This window comes from Cololabis saira, chromosome 11 (assembly GCF_033807715.1).
Source record: "Cololabis saira isolate AMF1-May2022 chromosome 11, fColSai1.1, whole genome shotgun sequence".
Taxonomy (NCBI): Eukaryota; Metazoa; Chordata; class Actinopteri; order Beloniformes; family Belonidae; genus Cololabis; species Cololabis saira.
Window position 1 is genome coordinate 11,168,156 of NC_084597.1, and position 15,190 is coordinate 11,183,345.

General features: G+C 37.8%; 1 protein-coding gene across 1 annotated transcript in view; it reads left to right on the forward strand.

Annotated features, from left to right (window-relative positions):
• Positions 1-15,190, forward strand: part of itga1 (integrin, alpha 1) — a 175,209-nt gene that overhangs the window by 109,129 nt on the left and 50,890 nt on the right. Inside the window, exons 3-5 of the mRNA XM_061733708.1 lie at positions 730-839; positions 9,772-9,860; positions 14,470-14,584. Of these exons, the coding sequence (XP_061589692.1) occupies positions 730-839; positions 9,772-9,860; positions 14,470-14,584 (314 nt within the window). The remainder of the gene's footprint in view (positions 1-729; positions 840-9,771; positions 9,861-14,469; positions 14,585-15,190) is intronic.

Sequence of the window (15,190 nt, forward strand, 5' to 3'; positions counted from 1 at the left end):
ACCAAGAAAAAAACTGTCAACATGTGTGTACAGCTGAATAAAAAGAATCCATGTTGCGTGTCATAAATGATCCTGACGTGGTGTTTAATGGGCAGCTAACATGAGACCGAGCTGGCTGTTTTTGTTGCACTCTGCATCTTGTTTCGAGTGACCAGGCCCCATTAGATTTGAGGAATGTTAATAAGCCTGAGTGTTCAGAGGAAAGCAGATGACCGACTGTTTTTTTTTGGCATCAGTTTGCTGATGGACTGGCACGATGTGATGCAGCACACACACGGATGTGTGGCACGGCTGACCCTGCATAGCCAGAACAGACATGCAAATGCAATTTAATACAGTATATCCGGGAAAATGTGGTGATGACAGGATTAACCTTTGATTAAAAGTTTGTTTCTATTACCGTATTTTGTAGCGTTATTGTGTCAGGGTGATAATGAAGTTAAACGACAACCACAGAGGCCAACCATAATAAGCTAAAAGAACTTTCCCAGTCAATTTGAACCTGCGGTTTCTGCTTAATTTAACAGCGTATGTGTAATTAAACCAGGTCTAAATTGTTGCGGACCTCATGGGTTGAGCTCACAGTCACTACTTTCACCCTACCAACAATTAGTTGATATAATAAACTATGTATTGTGCTTGTAAAACCGTGATGCCATTCTTTGGGGTTTGGCTGCATTTATAATCCAGTACCAGTCCCAAATACGGTAGCTTTCTTTTTTTTTTCAGGGTTCTGATTGGATCACCGCTGTCGGGCCAGCCGAAAACAAGGACAGGAGACGTCTACAAGTGTCCTGTGAGAAAGGGCGACAACACGTGCATCAAACTGGAGCTGCCAAGTAAGAATAATGTCTGTGTCTTAACTGTATGTTCATTTAATAAACATTTCACTTCATATACAAGTTTTTATAAGAATGACAGTAAAACAAAGTCTTAAAAGACTGTCTTTAAAATTATGTTTTTGTCTCAACAGTTAGCTTCGCGCTATTGTAGATAACATATCTTGCAAATATCGGTTGTGTTCGGTGTTCACTGGTTGTTTTCTGAGGAGTCGACCTGAAGCCTTTTGCATAGGCCTTTGCACGGCAGCTTCAGTCATTCAAACACAGTGAGCGGAAGCATTCACGTGCAAAAGATCTCCATAATCCAACACAGATAAAAAAAACTATTGGAACAGATTTAGCTTTAATTGAAACAAGATTTGCTGTGGTAATGATTCAATAAGCTTTTGCAATATCACAAAATGTGTTCCCATGAAGAGAGCTGCAAGTCGCAGTGTTGCTTGTTGAAACAAACTTCCGGAGTTCACACACATTTGTCATATTCCTGAAAAAAAAATTAAACAGATTGAAAAAATTATAGATTTTTTTTTTTAATCAGCAAAAGTAACTAAAAACGATTCAAATCCTTGGCCAGAAGAATGGAAAGTTTAAACATCGCCTGTCCTCCATGGTCGGCAGCAAGCAGTACTGGAGATGAGGGGGGATGAGGGGGGATGAGGGGGGATGGCATCCCCCCTGAAATAAAAACGGTCAAAATCATCCTCCCTTTCCATCCCTTATGTCATTTCATCAATGAATGTGGTTTTACTGCTATTTCAACATTTAGAGTCATCACCAGAAAAATAGCACCAGAAAAAATAACTTATTTTCACCTGTTTCAAGTAAATTTTCACTTGAAATAAGTAGAAAAATCTGCCAATGGGACAAGATTTATCTTCTCATTACAAGCAATAAAATCTTGTTCCACATGCAGATTTTTCTACTTATTTTAAGTGAAAATCTACTTGAAACAGGTGAAAATTTTTGTTTTTGTCTTGTTTTAAGTGTAATAAGATTTTTTTTACTAAAATGAGACATTTTAACTAGAAATAGGACAAATATTCTTTTTTTGAGTTTTTGCAGTGATCCATTTTACTTATCCTGTGAAGGACAGAGTCATATTGATAAGTTCATAAAACTGTTTTTTATTGTTGTGTTTTGATGTATTTGATGTAAGCCCAGTGGATATTTAAAGCTTACAGAAGGCTGCATTTAACTGCTGCTATGTCATTCCTGCAGTATTTCTGCAGGTGTTTTGGTCACTGCTATTATTTGTAATATATTATATTATTTGTAATCAGCACAAATTATCTGTCCCCATATGATCAAATCCACCATCCCCCCTGATTTTTTTTTACAACTCGAGTACTGGCAGCAAGTATTGGTAAAGCACTGCAAGCTCACCTGATATAATCAAGTACAACAATGAGCGCAGGTTAAAAAGGACCTGTTTAACTTAGATGCATGTGAAGAGTTGTAGAAGTCAATGGGTTGTTGATGCACCGGTCAAGAGGGATAGCTGCTCAAATCAGTGTCCTGGGAGAAACTACATTAGTTGGTATTTTCTTCCTAGATGAGGGATGGCAGCCTTGTCAGTTTAGAGACTGTAGGAAACTGTACAGTTGATTTAATTGACTACACAAACATGCCTCTTTAATGTCATTTGAGCATGAGTGAGTTTAAGTAACACAAACTAAACCAACTCGCAATGCAGCTGACTGATGTTACACATAAAACATTAGTTTTTAAAACAGGTGTACTAAGCTGTAGCTTGCATACACTACAACACGTTCATGGCATATGTGTGGTAGCTTTGTGAATAACAAACGGTCTTGTAAAAAAGTTAGTAAAAACATTAAAGAACAAAAGAATCTGATCATATTGGGTCTTTATCAGTTAGATATGACCTCACGCTAACAACAATAGACTTTTTCCACGTGGATCCTTATTATTTGGCAAAAGAAAAATAAAGCCTACAAAAGGAAAGATAAAATAATGTGGGTAATACTAATTACCGCCATGATGTAATGGTGGTAGATCCACTTATGCCAGGAATAACGTGGAAGGAGTAATTTCCTGTATGACTTTATTAGTCATTGCCACGGAGGAATTGTGGCCTCCGAGGTTTTTGACCAGTCTCACAACTCTTTAAAATATGAAGCTCACGCTGAATGTTTTATGTTCAAATATCACTTTCAAATTTGAATTTGAATTGATATTTAATCACTTTTTAGAAAGTGATAGATTCTTGTTGTGTCCCAGCTATCAGCAAAAACAAGCCAAAGTAACAGGTCACATATCAATGACGATGGAACTAGCTGTCAGAGCTACAGCGGACACCATGGCAGAAGCTACTAAAACTTAAACCTTAAACCTAAAAAAAATCTTGAAACACTTTTTTCAGAGACTCAAGAAAGTAATGATGGGCAGAGGTGTCAAGTAACAAAGTACAAATACTTCGTTACCTTACTTAAGTAGAAATTTTGGTTATCTATACTTCACTGGAGTAATTATTTTTCAGAAGACTTTTTACTTTTACTCCTTACATTTTCACGCAATTATCTGTACTTTTTACTCCTTACATTAAAATAAAAACAGCCTCGTTACTCTATTTCATTTCGGCCTTTAAAAAAAAACTATCCAGTTAAATTGCTCCATCAGGATAGAGTGAATTTGGTTGTGGTTGTTTCAGATGTTCTTGTCCAGTTTTGTTCTTACATCCGTTCCCTCAGATTCCTGCAACTAAACTTGGATGTACATTCCAATAAAGGTTAGGATAAATGATAACATGCCTCTGAAGTTTGACTTTTTGCACCATTACAATACTTATAGGCAACTAGTCATCATATCTCCTGCTCTCTGAAACACATGTTAATGCTCAATAGTACACATATATGGTTCTTTAATATATTTGCATTATACTAAGATGCATTCATTTTCAATGTCTTTTGTCCTTAATGGGTTTTTCCCCCTTACATTACTTTTACTTTTATACTTTAAGTAGTTTTGAAACCAGTACTTTTATACTTTTACTTGAGTAAAAAACTTGAGTTTATACTTCAACTTCTACAGGAGTATTTTTAAACTCTAGTATCTATACTTCTACCTGAGTAATGAATGTAAATACTTTTGACACCTCTGGTCATGGGAGAAAAACAAGCAACTGATCAAGTCAGAGCCTGAATAAGTAAATCTTGGTTGGTGTTGTAAAGCAGCTTGACCTCCATGCCTATAGGGGGAGCCATTTAAGTTAATGTGAAATGTCTTGTGTGCTGGTTTATGGTCCCACCACAACATTTCAATTGGATGCAGGTCTGAACTTCTGGTCTGTTCCTAACCCTTCATCTTTACTGTTTTAAGCTATTTTAATATAGCTTTTCTGGTTGTCCCGGTCCATGAGGCAGTTGTGGCCACTACGCTGGTACACAGAGGAGTTCATGGTCAACTCTATTTCTACCAAGTGCCTAGGTCGTGTAGATGCAAAACAACCTCAAACCATCACCCCTGTATGGGCTTGACAGTGGATATAAGTGCTCATGATGTGTTTGGGTTTTTTTTAAGGCCGAACTATTCCTCGTTGGTCTCATCTGTCCACAGCAAGTGGACCTGGACGTCCTGTGGTTTGTTTAGGTGCAGTTTTTTTAGACAGAACCGACTTTGTCCCAGCAACCCTTTCAAACAAACTGTACTTGTTCAGTCTTCTAATTTTGCTGTCATGGACTTTAACATGCTCCGGGAGGCCCGTGGACTCTATAAATGTGGGCCTTGCTCTTTTGTCTTCTAACCTCAGGGTAAATCTGCTGGGGCGGCAACTATATTAAATGCTTCTCACTATGAATAATCCTCCTCACTGGGTCACGGTATATGTATGTACAGGGCTGCCGCAAGGGGTGTGCGAACCGTGCGACCGCACAGGGCCTCGCGCCCCAAGGGGCCTCGCGGTTTTTTTTTTCCTTTTTTTTTCTCCTTTTTTCCCTTATAAATATCAACAGTCACGTTCCACTACAGACCTAAATGTGTACTAGTCTGTGCATATCAATAAATATATGTGCAATGATGCGCGTGTCTGTTGTTCAATACAACTGCATCTGACCAAGCGCAGACACAAGGTGCTCTGATCCAGACGGTGGAGTTGGAACAAACTGTCACACAATGTTGAGAGAACGAGACAGAATCAGGAAATTTCCATCAGGGGATGAAAAAAGAAAAAAACTAAAGAAAATGGAAGAGTTTAATGCCTCTCTGAAAGGCTCGTTTGATGTTACAAAAATCACCGATCCGACTGGACATAGACACCCGATCCGACCCGAAAAACCCAAAAATTTCACTGGCTGAGGGCCCCCCCCCCAGCCATTTCGCACAGGGCCTCGCAAATCTCCCAGACGGCTCTGTGTATGTATATATATATATATATATATATATATGTGTGTTTTAAACCTATAATCAATCAAAATATTTGCCTTGTCCGTTAAATATGCCAACAAACCATCTGATTACAGATTGTAATGTTCTACTGAGACACAAATAACAACAAATACACTCAAATCAGCAGATTACTTAACAAAAAATAAAAACTATCGTGAACTTCCTGTTTCCTGATGACCAGTCCCCTACTGATCACATAAACATCCTCTACCTCTAACTTAAAAATCACGTGCACCACAGTTTACAAGACACGAGTTAGACTATGGTCAGACAACCAATCGAATAGTAAATCTACACTAATGAAAGATGAAATGCACATTAGCTTAATCTCAATTCCATGCTCTTCAGTGTGTGTGTGTAACTTTTGTCCTGTGTGTTGCTGCACATCCGACTGTGTCTCGTGGGTTGGAATTGTCTATCTGAACAGGAAGAGGGTAAATAAACAAGGTTGTAATGATACATCCTTCCAATTTATCTTAATTAAACTGATAAACATAACTCAGCTCCTGGTCAGACGGCTGCAGAGTTGGTGCTGCTGTGGGAGCTGCAGCTCTCAGCTCTGAGTTTAATACTTAAATACTTCAACACAGCTGTTCACACCTGAAAACTATTTTAGATGTGAGTAACGTTGTGCTGGTGACTGGTGACTGACTAGATAGTGCTTTATTTGTTTTTTATCTTGGATGACTTACAGTAGATCAACAAAAGCCTAGATACCACAAAACTGAAGTTTAGTCTGGAAATATCCCTTGAGAATTAATTTAGACGTGCGGTTGGAGCCAGACCGCTCAGGATTAAACTGGGAGTAATTAACATTATGACGACGACTAAAGCAGTGGAGTATTTAAATCTACAGTGAAACTGAACTCCACTCAACAGCTGAATGACACATTCATTATCTTGGAGTCAGATAGTGGACATCTCTCGAACATCCCAGAATATGTCCAGAGGGCTGTATGTCAGTTATGTTAATTACGGACAATGTGCTTATATCTCTCCAGGGGCTACTGTTTCCAGGCTCAGAAAAAAAAAACATAATGAGGGAGCTTAAATGGTGCAGTTGTTGTGATGTAACACCTAACCGAGTCCCCGTCCAAACAATAAAACTGAGACGTGGTTAAGCCGCGATCATTACGTGTGTTGAAATACTCGGAGAGAAAGTCCAACACCCTCAATTTTTGGGTTGCCTACTAGAAAGCACTTTTATATGGTTACACCCTGTTTGGGAATCTGATTCCTTAATGCAAATAACGTGATCTGCTGGCTGCACAAATGCAGGCTCAGGCTGCAGGGTCACAAACTGGAGGCACAACGCCGGATCTCTTCCAGGTTACGGGACTTTGAATCTGTCAGATTGTCTTTGCTCCCATACCTGACTCTCCAGCACTTGTTCCAGGATTGCTTACCTGGTATCGGCCCGACCTGCCTCCAACCATCTCTCCGTCTAAATCCTCCAGCCTTCTGTCCCCGACCAGCAGTGTTGTGCTAGTTACTGAAAAATAGTAACTAGTTACCGCTACTAGTTACTTCATTAAAAAAGTAACTCAGTTAGTAACTTAGACCAAAAAGTAATGCGTTACTATGAAAAGTAACTATTGAGTTACTTTAAATAAAAACATTTTTTTAAATGCTCCCATTAATCCCCTCTAGCCTTCATTTCAGCAGGTTCTGTATGGATTTGCATTGTGCCTTGTGTTCTGCATTCTGATTGGCTAATTAGTCTCCCCGCTTCTTCACTTCCTGTGTCAATAACGTTGGTTGCTTAGCAACAAGCTGAGAACGGCCAATGAGCTTCAGCCGCAGCTGAAGAACAGGACTCTTTGATGAATCGTTCATTACAGTCTCAAATATAATAACCAATGGTGGCATGTTGGTTTATAAGAATATTTTTGCCTGGAAGAAAAAACAGCGACAAAACGACCCATAACTATTTTCTTCTCTCTCGAAAAAAACACCTGCACCGATGGCTTTAGGAGAAAAAAGACACTACAGGGTCAGGATGCAGCGGCTCAGAAGAGCAGTTTAATACGTGCGAGGCGGTGCTGATCTCCGCAATTTGAAGCCTTTTTAATTGTAAAAAGAATTTCACTTACCACAGGTTCTTTTTGGAACGTAACCGCTGCGAAAAACGAGGGATTACTGTCATGACAATATCTCCACGTTGCGAAACGAATATCCAACGTAAAACTAACTTCACCACGGTCTCGCCATGACCGTCATGTTTTTGAAAGCACACACACATCCACACTATATTTCCTCCGGTCTCCGCGTGCGGGGAAAAAAAGCATCACTGTAGCCAGAAATAACGGAGTAACGCACCTTTGGTAACGGTAACTGCTTTACTGAATTTAAAAAGTAATGCATTAGAGTATTAATTACCGCAAAACTAACGGCGTTACTGTAACACGTTACTAAATAACGCGTTAGTCCCAACACTGCCGACCAGTGAACCTGCCTGCTGTGCGTTCCTCGTCTGCCTGTGGCTGGTTGGCACTAGGCCGGTTCCTGCTCCACCAAGAGACCAACCTGATCCGCTTCTGCTCTCCAGCTAACATCCTCTGGGAACTTATCAAACTCTGGATCCAGACTCTGCTGCCGTCCTCTGACCTGCTATAACCTGCCAAATAAAGACTGTTCAAGTACAAAAACCTGGTTCATTTGTGTTGCGATTGGCTTCACTCCATACCCGTTACAGTTAAGCTGTTTCCCATGGGAGCTGGGATGCATTGGCTTTCCCTGCCAAGTCAACATGGCACTTGCTGGATGAGAATAGTAAGAAACTTCCTGCTCAGATGGATGAAGAAAGAGCTTAATGATGGATATGGAGAAAGGGAGAAGAGGAAAAGTTGGATGCCAGGAACGGAAAAGCAAAGATGTGGCTACCATTGCTGACCCATCAACCAGAGTGTAGTTGTCGAGGGTCCAAACATTTGAGGATTTGCTTTTCAATCCATCTGTTTAATTTGATCAAATGATGGAGGAATACTCAAAAGATACCTGCCAAGTCAGTTCACGTTCACTTTACCACTCACTGTACGGTCAAATACAAAGTATTCTGCAGTGTTAGATGTTTCTTCAACATGGAGAGGTCAGCAGAGCCTGAAAGAATCCTTATCCATCCTTTACTTTACAGCAGGGGTGTCAAATGTGCGGCCCGAGAGAGATTTCCATGTGGCCCGTAAGAAATTTCCAACGCAAAAAACCGAAATGTTAATTTACTAAAAAGAAAGGCATAAATAATTGCCATGAATCGCAGCATATCCGATAATATATTTATTCTACAAATCCATCGTTATTCCACTACTAGAGCAGTTTTCGACATTTTTTTAGATTTCTAGAATGCATTTGCCGATTTTATTTCTTTGTAGACGATTGTTTATTTTTATTAACTGACTACTATTATATATTTTCGCAGGAAAAATATCACTGCTAAAAAAGATGATAGAAGATATTTATTCTGAGAATTTCAGTTTTGAATACGAGGATAGTGACAAAGTAAAACAGTTAAAAAAGAAGTGCTGACTTTTTCAGCACACTGGCTTAAATATCCGCGCCAATTTTTAAAAATAAATACACTTAATTGTACTGGAAAAATCTCTAAATCACAAAGAAACACTCTCTGACGTAATAAGAAAGATTTAGCTTTTAATTAAATGTCCTATAAAAAAGCGAAATATAAAAAAAACATACTTGTTTCTGTGTATCTTTGTAAAATGATAGTAAAAGTATCTTACATAATTTGAAAAAAAACGAGAAATTTCAAGAAAAGATCCTGAAGAAATCTATTTTACATAATTAAGGTGTAAACAAAGTGCATATCTCCTTTAAAATTAATAAACTGATATTGGATTAGATAACAATAGTAAAAAAAAAAGAATTAGAAAAAAAAATGTTCGCACCGTTTTTGTTATTTTGAGCGTGCGGCCCGCAAGAAAAAAATTGGTCAAATCCGGCCCGCCAAGCAAAATGAGTTTGACACCCCTGCTTTACAGTGTAAAAGTTAAGGGAAGTAAACAGGGGAACGGTTATTGAAATGCAGCAAACCAACAGCTAGAAGTTGTATTTCACATTAAATGTGTGTATATGAACAATGAAAATAAATAATCTTGAAATATGAATGTGTTTGTGAGAGTTCATAGATCCTCTGAACAAAAAAAAACTAAAATCACATCCAAAGCATTCCAGACTTGGATATTAGCTACTAATTTTAGCCACATGTTGTGATTGCTTGCTCAACAATTTGGTTCCTACACTTCTTATTTCACATCAACTGTTGTTGACAGCCATAAGGCACACACCAAGTTGACATCCTGGAAAAGAAATCAGATAAGCTGCTTTTAATTACATGTCAATGGTTATAACGACTTTTTGGACAGATGGAAGTGAGGGAGGAGGGCGAGCGGCGCTCTTCCTGTGGGAAACTGATGGAGAGGAATTTTTCCAGCTGCTCGTCTTCTCCGCTGCCTTCTGTTTGTCTCACTCTGTTTATGTTTATTCATGTTTCTTTTTTTTCTTTTTTTTTTAGAAAACACAACTATTCCCAACTTGCGTGAAGTCAAAGAGAACATGACCATGGGAACCACTCTGGTGACCAATCCCAGTGGAGGCTTTCTGGTAAGTAGGAAGTCCTCTACACTTTCTTTACCAATAAGAAATAAAGGGACTGTTTATTTTCTGCTAGAAACTGGACACCGGAGTAGATGTTCACAAAACCTTTGGACCCCGTAGAAGCAGTGGGTTTGACGTTTCATGCTCCACAGTCAGACTTTGCATCTAGGGAGTATTATGGGATAGTTTGAATCAACTGTACAGTTCAAGTGATGCAAGATTAATGTAATGTTGCAGAACTCCAAATAGCTTTTTATTCCACACTGAGGATCACATTTACAGGGGGTTTAAACATAAGGGCTTATATGTGTTTATTTAAACATTTTTTAAGGCATATCATATGCAGCTACAGTTGTAATTTAAGCACAATCCTTAATGTGCTAAACATGACGTGCCAACATGACTCTTCAACACTCCATTTATATATGCTGGAATTCAGCTCCCTTTACAATCAATACTAATAAATTAGCTGCTTTTATGTAAAGCTTCTGGTAGAAGAAGGGGAGTTTGCCAACACTATGTCATGACTGGTTCCATGTTTGAAATGTACTCATTATTTTCTCATCTAATCACTTTCAACAGCCACTGTTTTTTACTTTATTCACAGAGATTCATGTAGTCATTTAGCCACAATAATGTATTAGTATGCATTCTTGACCTTGTGACGTCTATACTACTGAATAATTATATTTGGGGTCTCAGAAGGGTAGAAATGGGAAGTTAATGTGGAGGATTTTTGAAATGTTACAATTTGGAAACTTTTCTGATAAAATGGTTAAAACTCGGAATCAATGGAAAATTTGAGGTTTTATCTTTTAAAAATAGTGTTTTGTTTGGTCATAAGTTTGAGGCTTAAAATTAAACACATTGACTATTTTTTTTTTGTGAAATTTAGCAAGAAAGAAACCTCTCCCCCTAAAAAAATAAAAGTAAAAAAAAGATTAAGAAAAATACTTTAAAGACATAAATGCAAGGACAACAGTTACCCGATATAGTTGCCTATAAGGAATGCAGGATTCCAGCAGTTGCAACAGCAATGGCATAGCTGCTTTTACAAGCGATGACCACCATACCAGTATGCCGTAAATAATGTGGTAACCGTATTTTCTGGACTATAAGTCGCTACTTTTTTCATGCGTTTTCAACCATGCGGCTTATACAAAGGTGCGGCTATTCTGTGGATTTTTCTTCCACCGCTCGGGGCGCTTGAACCGTTTAACCCAATTAGAATCAAAACTAAGACAAAATAAATGCATGGAAGAATACGCTACTTCTTCTTTAGCAGATAGAAGTAGGTAGAAGCAGATTTCAAACGGATAAATAAATAAATACCGGTTATTTTCTCTTGATTCTGTCCCGTTTTAATCAGCAAAGTTGCTGCCGTGTTAAAAGACACTGTTAGGAAAGATCTATTTAGGTACAAACATGTACATCATTTACAGTTCAAAATCCTTCTGTACATGTGGTAAATATCTAATCTAACAACATAAATATCTTTTTTTTTTTTAAATAGAGTGGATGCGGCTTGTATATCTTTTTTTTAATAATTTCTTTTTAAAATAGAGCGGATGCGGCTTATATGCAGGTGCGGCTTATAGTCCAGAAAATATGGTATACTCCATTATATTTGTAATATATAAAACAAAACACTATCCATGGTTGTGAAGGCGCAGTGCATGCAGGGGGTGTGGCCTCGACGGCTCATGCAGTAAACTGAGTGTCCTGTTCATGTGAATTAATGGAGATGGATTTTAACAGGATCTTGATTCAATTATGATTTTCTCTTACATTTATGATACTTGTTACAAGATAACTTTCAGTGTTGCAAAGTTTTCACATTACCGTATTTTCTGGACTATAAGCCGCACCTGCATACAAGCCGCATCCGCTCTATTCAAAAAAAAAGATATGAAGCCGCAGATATTTATGTTGTAAGATTAGATATTTTACTACATGTACAGAAGGATTTTGAACTGTAAATGATGTACATGTTTGTACCTAAATAGATCCTTTCCTAACAGTGTCTTTTAACACGGCAGCAACTTTGCTGACAGACAGGACAGAACCAAGAGAAAATAACCGGTATTTATTTATCTATTTATCTGTTTGAATTCTGCTTCTACCTACTTCTATCTGCTAAAGAAGAAGTGGCGTATTCTTCTTTGCATTTATTTTGTATTAGTTTTGATTCTAATTCCGGTTAGAGCGCCCCGAGCGGTGGAAGAAAAATCCACAGAATAGCTGCACCTTTGTATAAGCTGCATGGTTAAAAACCTATGAAAAAAGTAGCGGCTTATAGTCCAGAAAATACGGTAATTGCAATATACTATTACCAAAATATCCAATGGAAAGTTTCCTAGAAAAACTGAAAATTCCTGCAGTTTTGCAGCTCTATTTTACTGCATAGTGCCCAGTGTATAAAACACTAGATGCAGTACGACCTTTCAAAAACACCTCTCTTAATACATCTGGAAAATTGCTTATATCAGCTATGGAGCGCATCAACTCTCCTTTTGGCTGTTAATGGCCCCTGCTGACCCCAGCTCTTTCCCTCGGGCTACGGTTCAGTCGTCTCTCAGTACATTCGCTCCGGTCACTGCTCTGACAGTAAATGAACAGTCAGTAAATGAATAAATGCACAATCAGTGCATTTGAACAATGAACAATCAGCTTCCACTGTGATGTGTTTCTCACATCATGCTTCTCATCATTTCTTTTTAGTCAAATGTTCATTCAAAGCTAGAGTCAGTTTATACACAAATTATAAAAAAGAAAATGGGTGCTTTGGGCTGAAACGAGGTGTGACTGAACAGAGGAAATAAAACTCCATCACATCCTTTGGCAATTTTAAGAGCAGACCATCCAACCGTGAGAGTTGAGAGTCGCCTGCTGGTGTTCAATCAATCAATCTTTATTTGTATAGAACTTTTTAAACATCCACTTTTGACCAAAGTGCAAAAAATGGCCTACAAAAATAATCAGAACGCATAGAGACTAAGAATGAAAGAACTATTCCAGTAAAAAAATCCAATGAAAAGTGGATCCACTGCTCTGGTCCAGACTATAATTTAGAAATGCCATGACAGTTTGTTATTTTGAGGCACAACTGTGGGCTTATTGCTCAGCTTGGGAAGACCCTGAGTTTCAGGATCGTTTGAGGAAAGGAAATGGAGTAAAAAAAAAAAAAATTAATAGCTTTCATTGAATTTTCCACTCATTGTAGGTCATTTGAATTCTACTTTTCTCCCAGGCTCTTCTTTCATCTCACTCTCTCTGTTGAATCTTTGGGGATCTCTGGTGGCTTTAAATAGTCTCTGTGAAATCCTTCATGTGAGTAGTTCTTTCCTCTTGGGGTTTCCTTTGCTATTCCTCTCCAGTAGCCCTGAACCTCCTCTCACCCGTGACCTCATACTGGTTGAAAGCTAACCGGTTACAGCAGCTGAACTTCACGCTCTCTCATATGGAGCCAAATCAAGGCCAAAAGTTTTGCTAATTTGAAAATAAAATTTGAACCTGAAAATTCTTTTCAGATCTCTATCAGATCTTTTTTTCAGTTTCAAATCTTTTTATTTCAGTTTCAAATCTTTTTTTCAGTTTCAAATCTTTTTTTTTCAGTTTCACGTCTTTTTTTTCAGTTTCACATCTTTTTTTTCAGTTTCACGTCTTTTTTTTCAGTTTCACATCTTTTTTTTCATTTTCACATCTTTTTTTTCAGTTTCACTTCTTTTTTTTCAGTTTAAAATTTTTTTTTCAGGTTCAGACTTTTGGCCCCGATCTGGCGTGGGGGGCGTGGCACCATGAGTGACAGCAGAACAGAGAAGGCGGGGTACGTTCCTCAGTCATGTTGCCTTCAGGAAACGTAGGTTGCAGAAGTTATCAGTAGAAGTATGAATCAACACTGTATATACACTATATTCACGTGATTGGCAGTGGAAAAAACTGATATTAGTGACACATTTCTGTTTAAAAAGCTGTTTTAGACCGTACTTGGCACCAATTGCAGTATAAAAGCAATAAACTATGCCAGACTGTACAGTTCAACAGCCACACTTTAAAGTTTGACATTTCCCACTTCCACATACGGTACTACCAAGTACGGTCTAAAACAGCTTTTTAAACAGAAATGTGTCACTAATATCAGTTTTTTTCCACTGCCAATCACGTGAATATGGTGTATATACAGTGTTGAATCATACTTCTACTGATAACTTCTACAACCTACGTTTCCTGAAGGCAACATGACTGAGTAACGTCCCCCGCCTTCTCTGTTCTGCTGTCACTCATGATGCCACGCCCCTCACAGTTGATGCCACGCCCCCCACGCCAGATCCGGGCCAAAAGTCTGAAACTGAAAAAAAAATGTGAAACTGAAAAAAAAGAAGTGAAACTGAAAAAAAAAGATTTGAAACTGAAAAAAAGATTTGAAACTGAAATAAAAAGATTTGAAACTGAAAAAAAGATCTGATCCTGAAAAAAATAAAATTGAAACTGAAAAAAAGAATTTTCAGGTTCAAATTTTATTTTCAAATTAGCAAAACTTTTGGCCTTGATTTGGCTCCATACTCTCAGTGCCTCAGTTTGTGTGTGTCTGTGTGTTTGTGTCGCATCTCCACAGGCGTGCGGTCCTCAGTACGGCTACATGTGTGGCGAGCAGCAGTACATCGTCGGGGTCTGTGCCAACGTGAGCTCCTCCTTCCAGATCTCCAACTCTTTCTCTCCGGCCGTGCGAGGTACGCAGCCCGTCCCAGTAAATTGCAGCCGCCACAGGATGTAGGGTTGCCACCCGTCCCGTAAAATACGGAATTGTCCTTTATTTGAGAAAAAAATGTTGCGTCCCGTATTGAACTAATACGGGACACGATTTGTACCGTATTTTCATTAACTTTTACACCATATTCTAGTTGAATTATTGAAATAAATGAACTTTTACACCATATTCTAGTTGAATTATTGAAATAAGTTAACTTTTACACCATATTCTAGTTGAATTATTGAAATAAATTAACTTTTACACCATATTCTAGTTGAATTATTGAAATAAATTAACTTTTACACCATATTCTAGTTTAATTTATTGAAATAAATTAACTTTTACACCATATTCTAGTTTAATTTATTGAAATAAATTAACTTTTACACCATATTCTAGTTGAATTATTGAAATAAGTTAACTTTTACACCATATTCTAGTTGAATTATTGAAATAAATTAACTTTTACACCATATTCTAGTTGAATTATTGAAATAAATTAACTTTTACACCATATTCTAGTTGAATTATTGAAATAAGTTAACTTTTACACCATATTCTAGTTGAATTATTGAAATAAATTAAC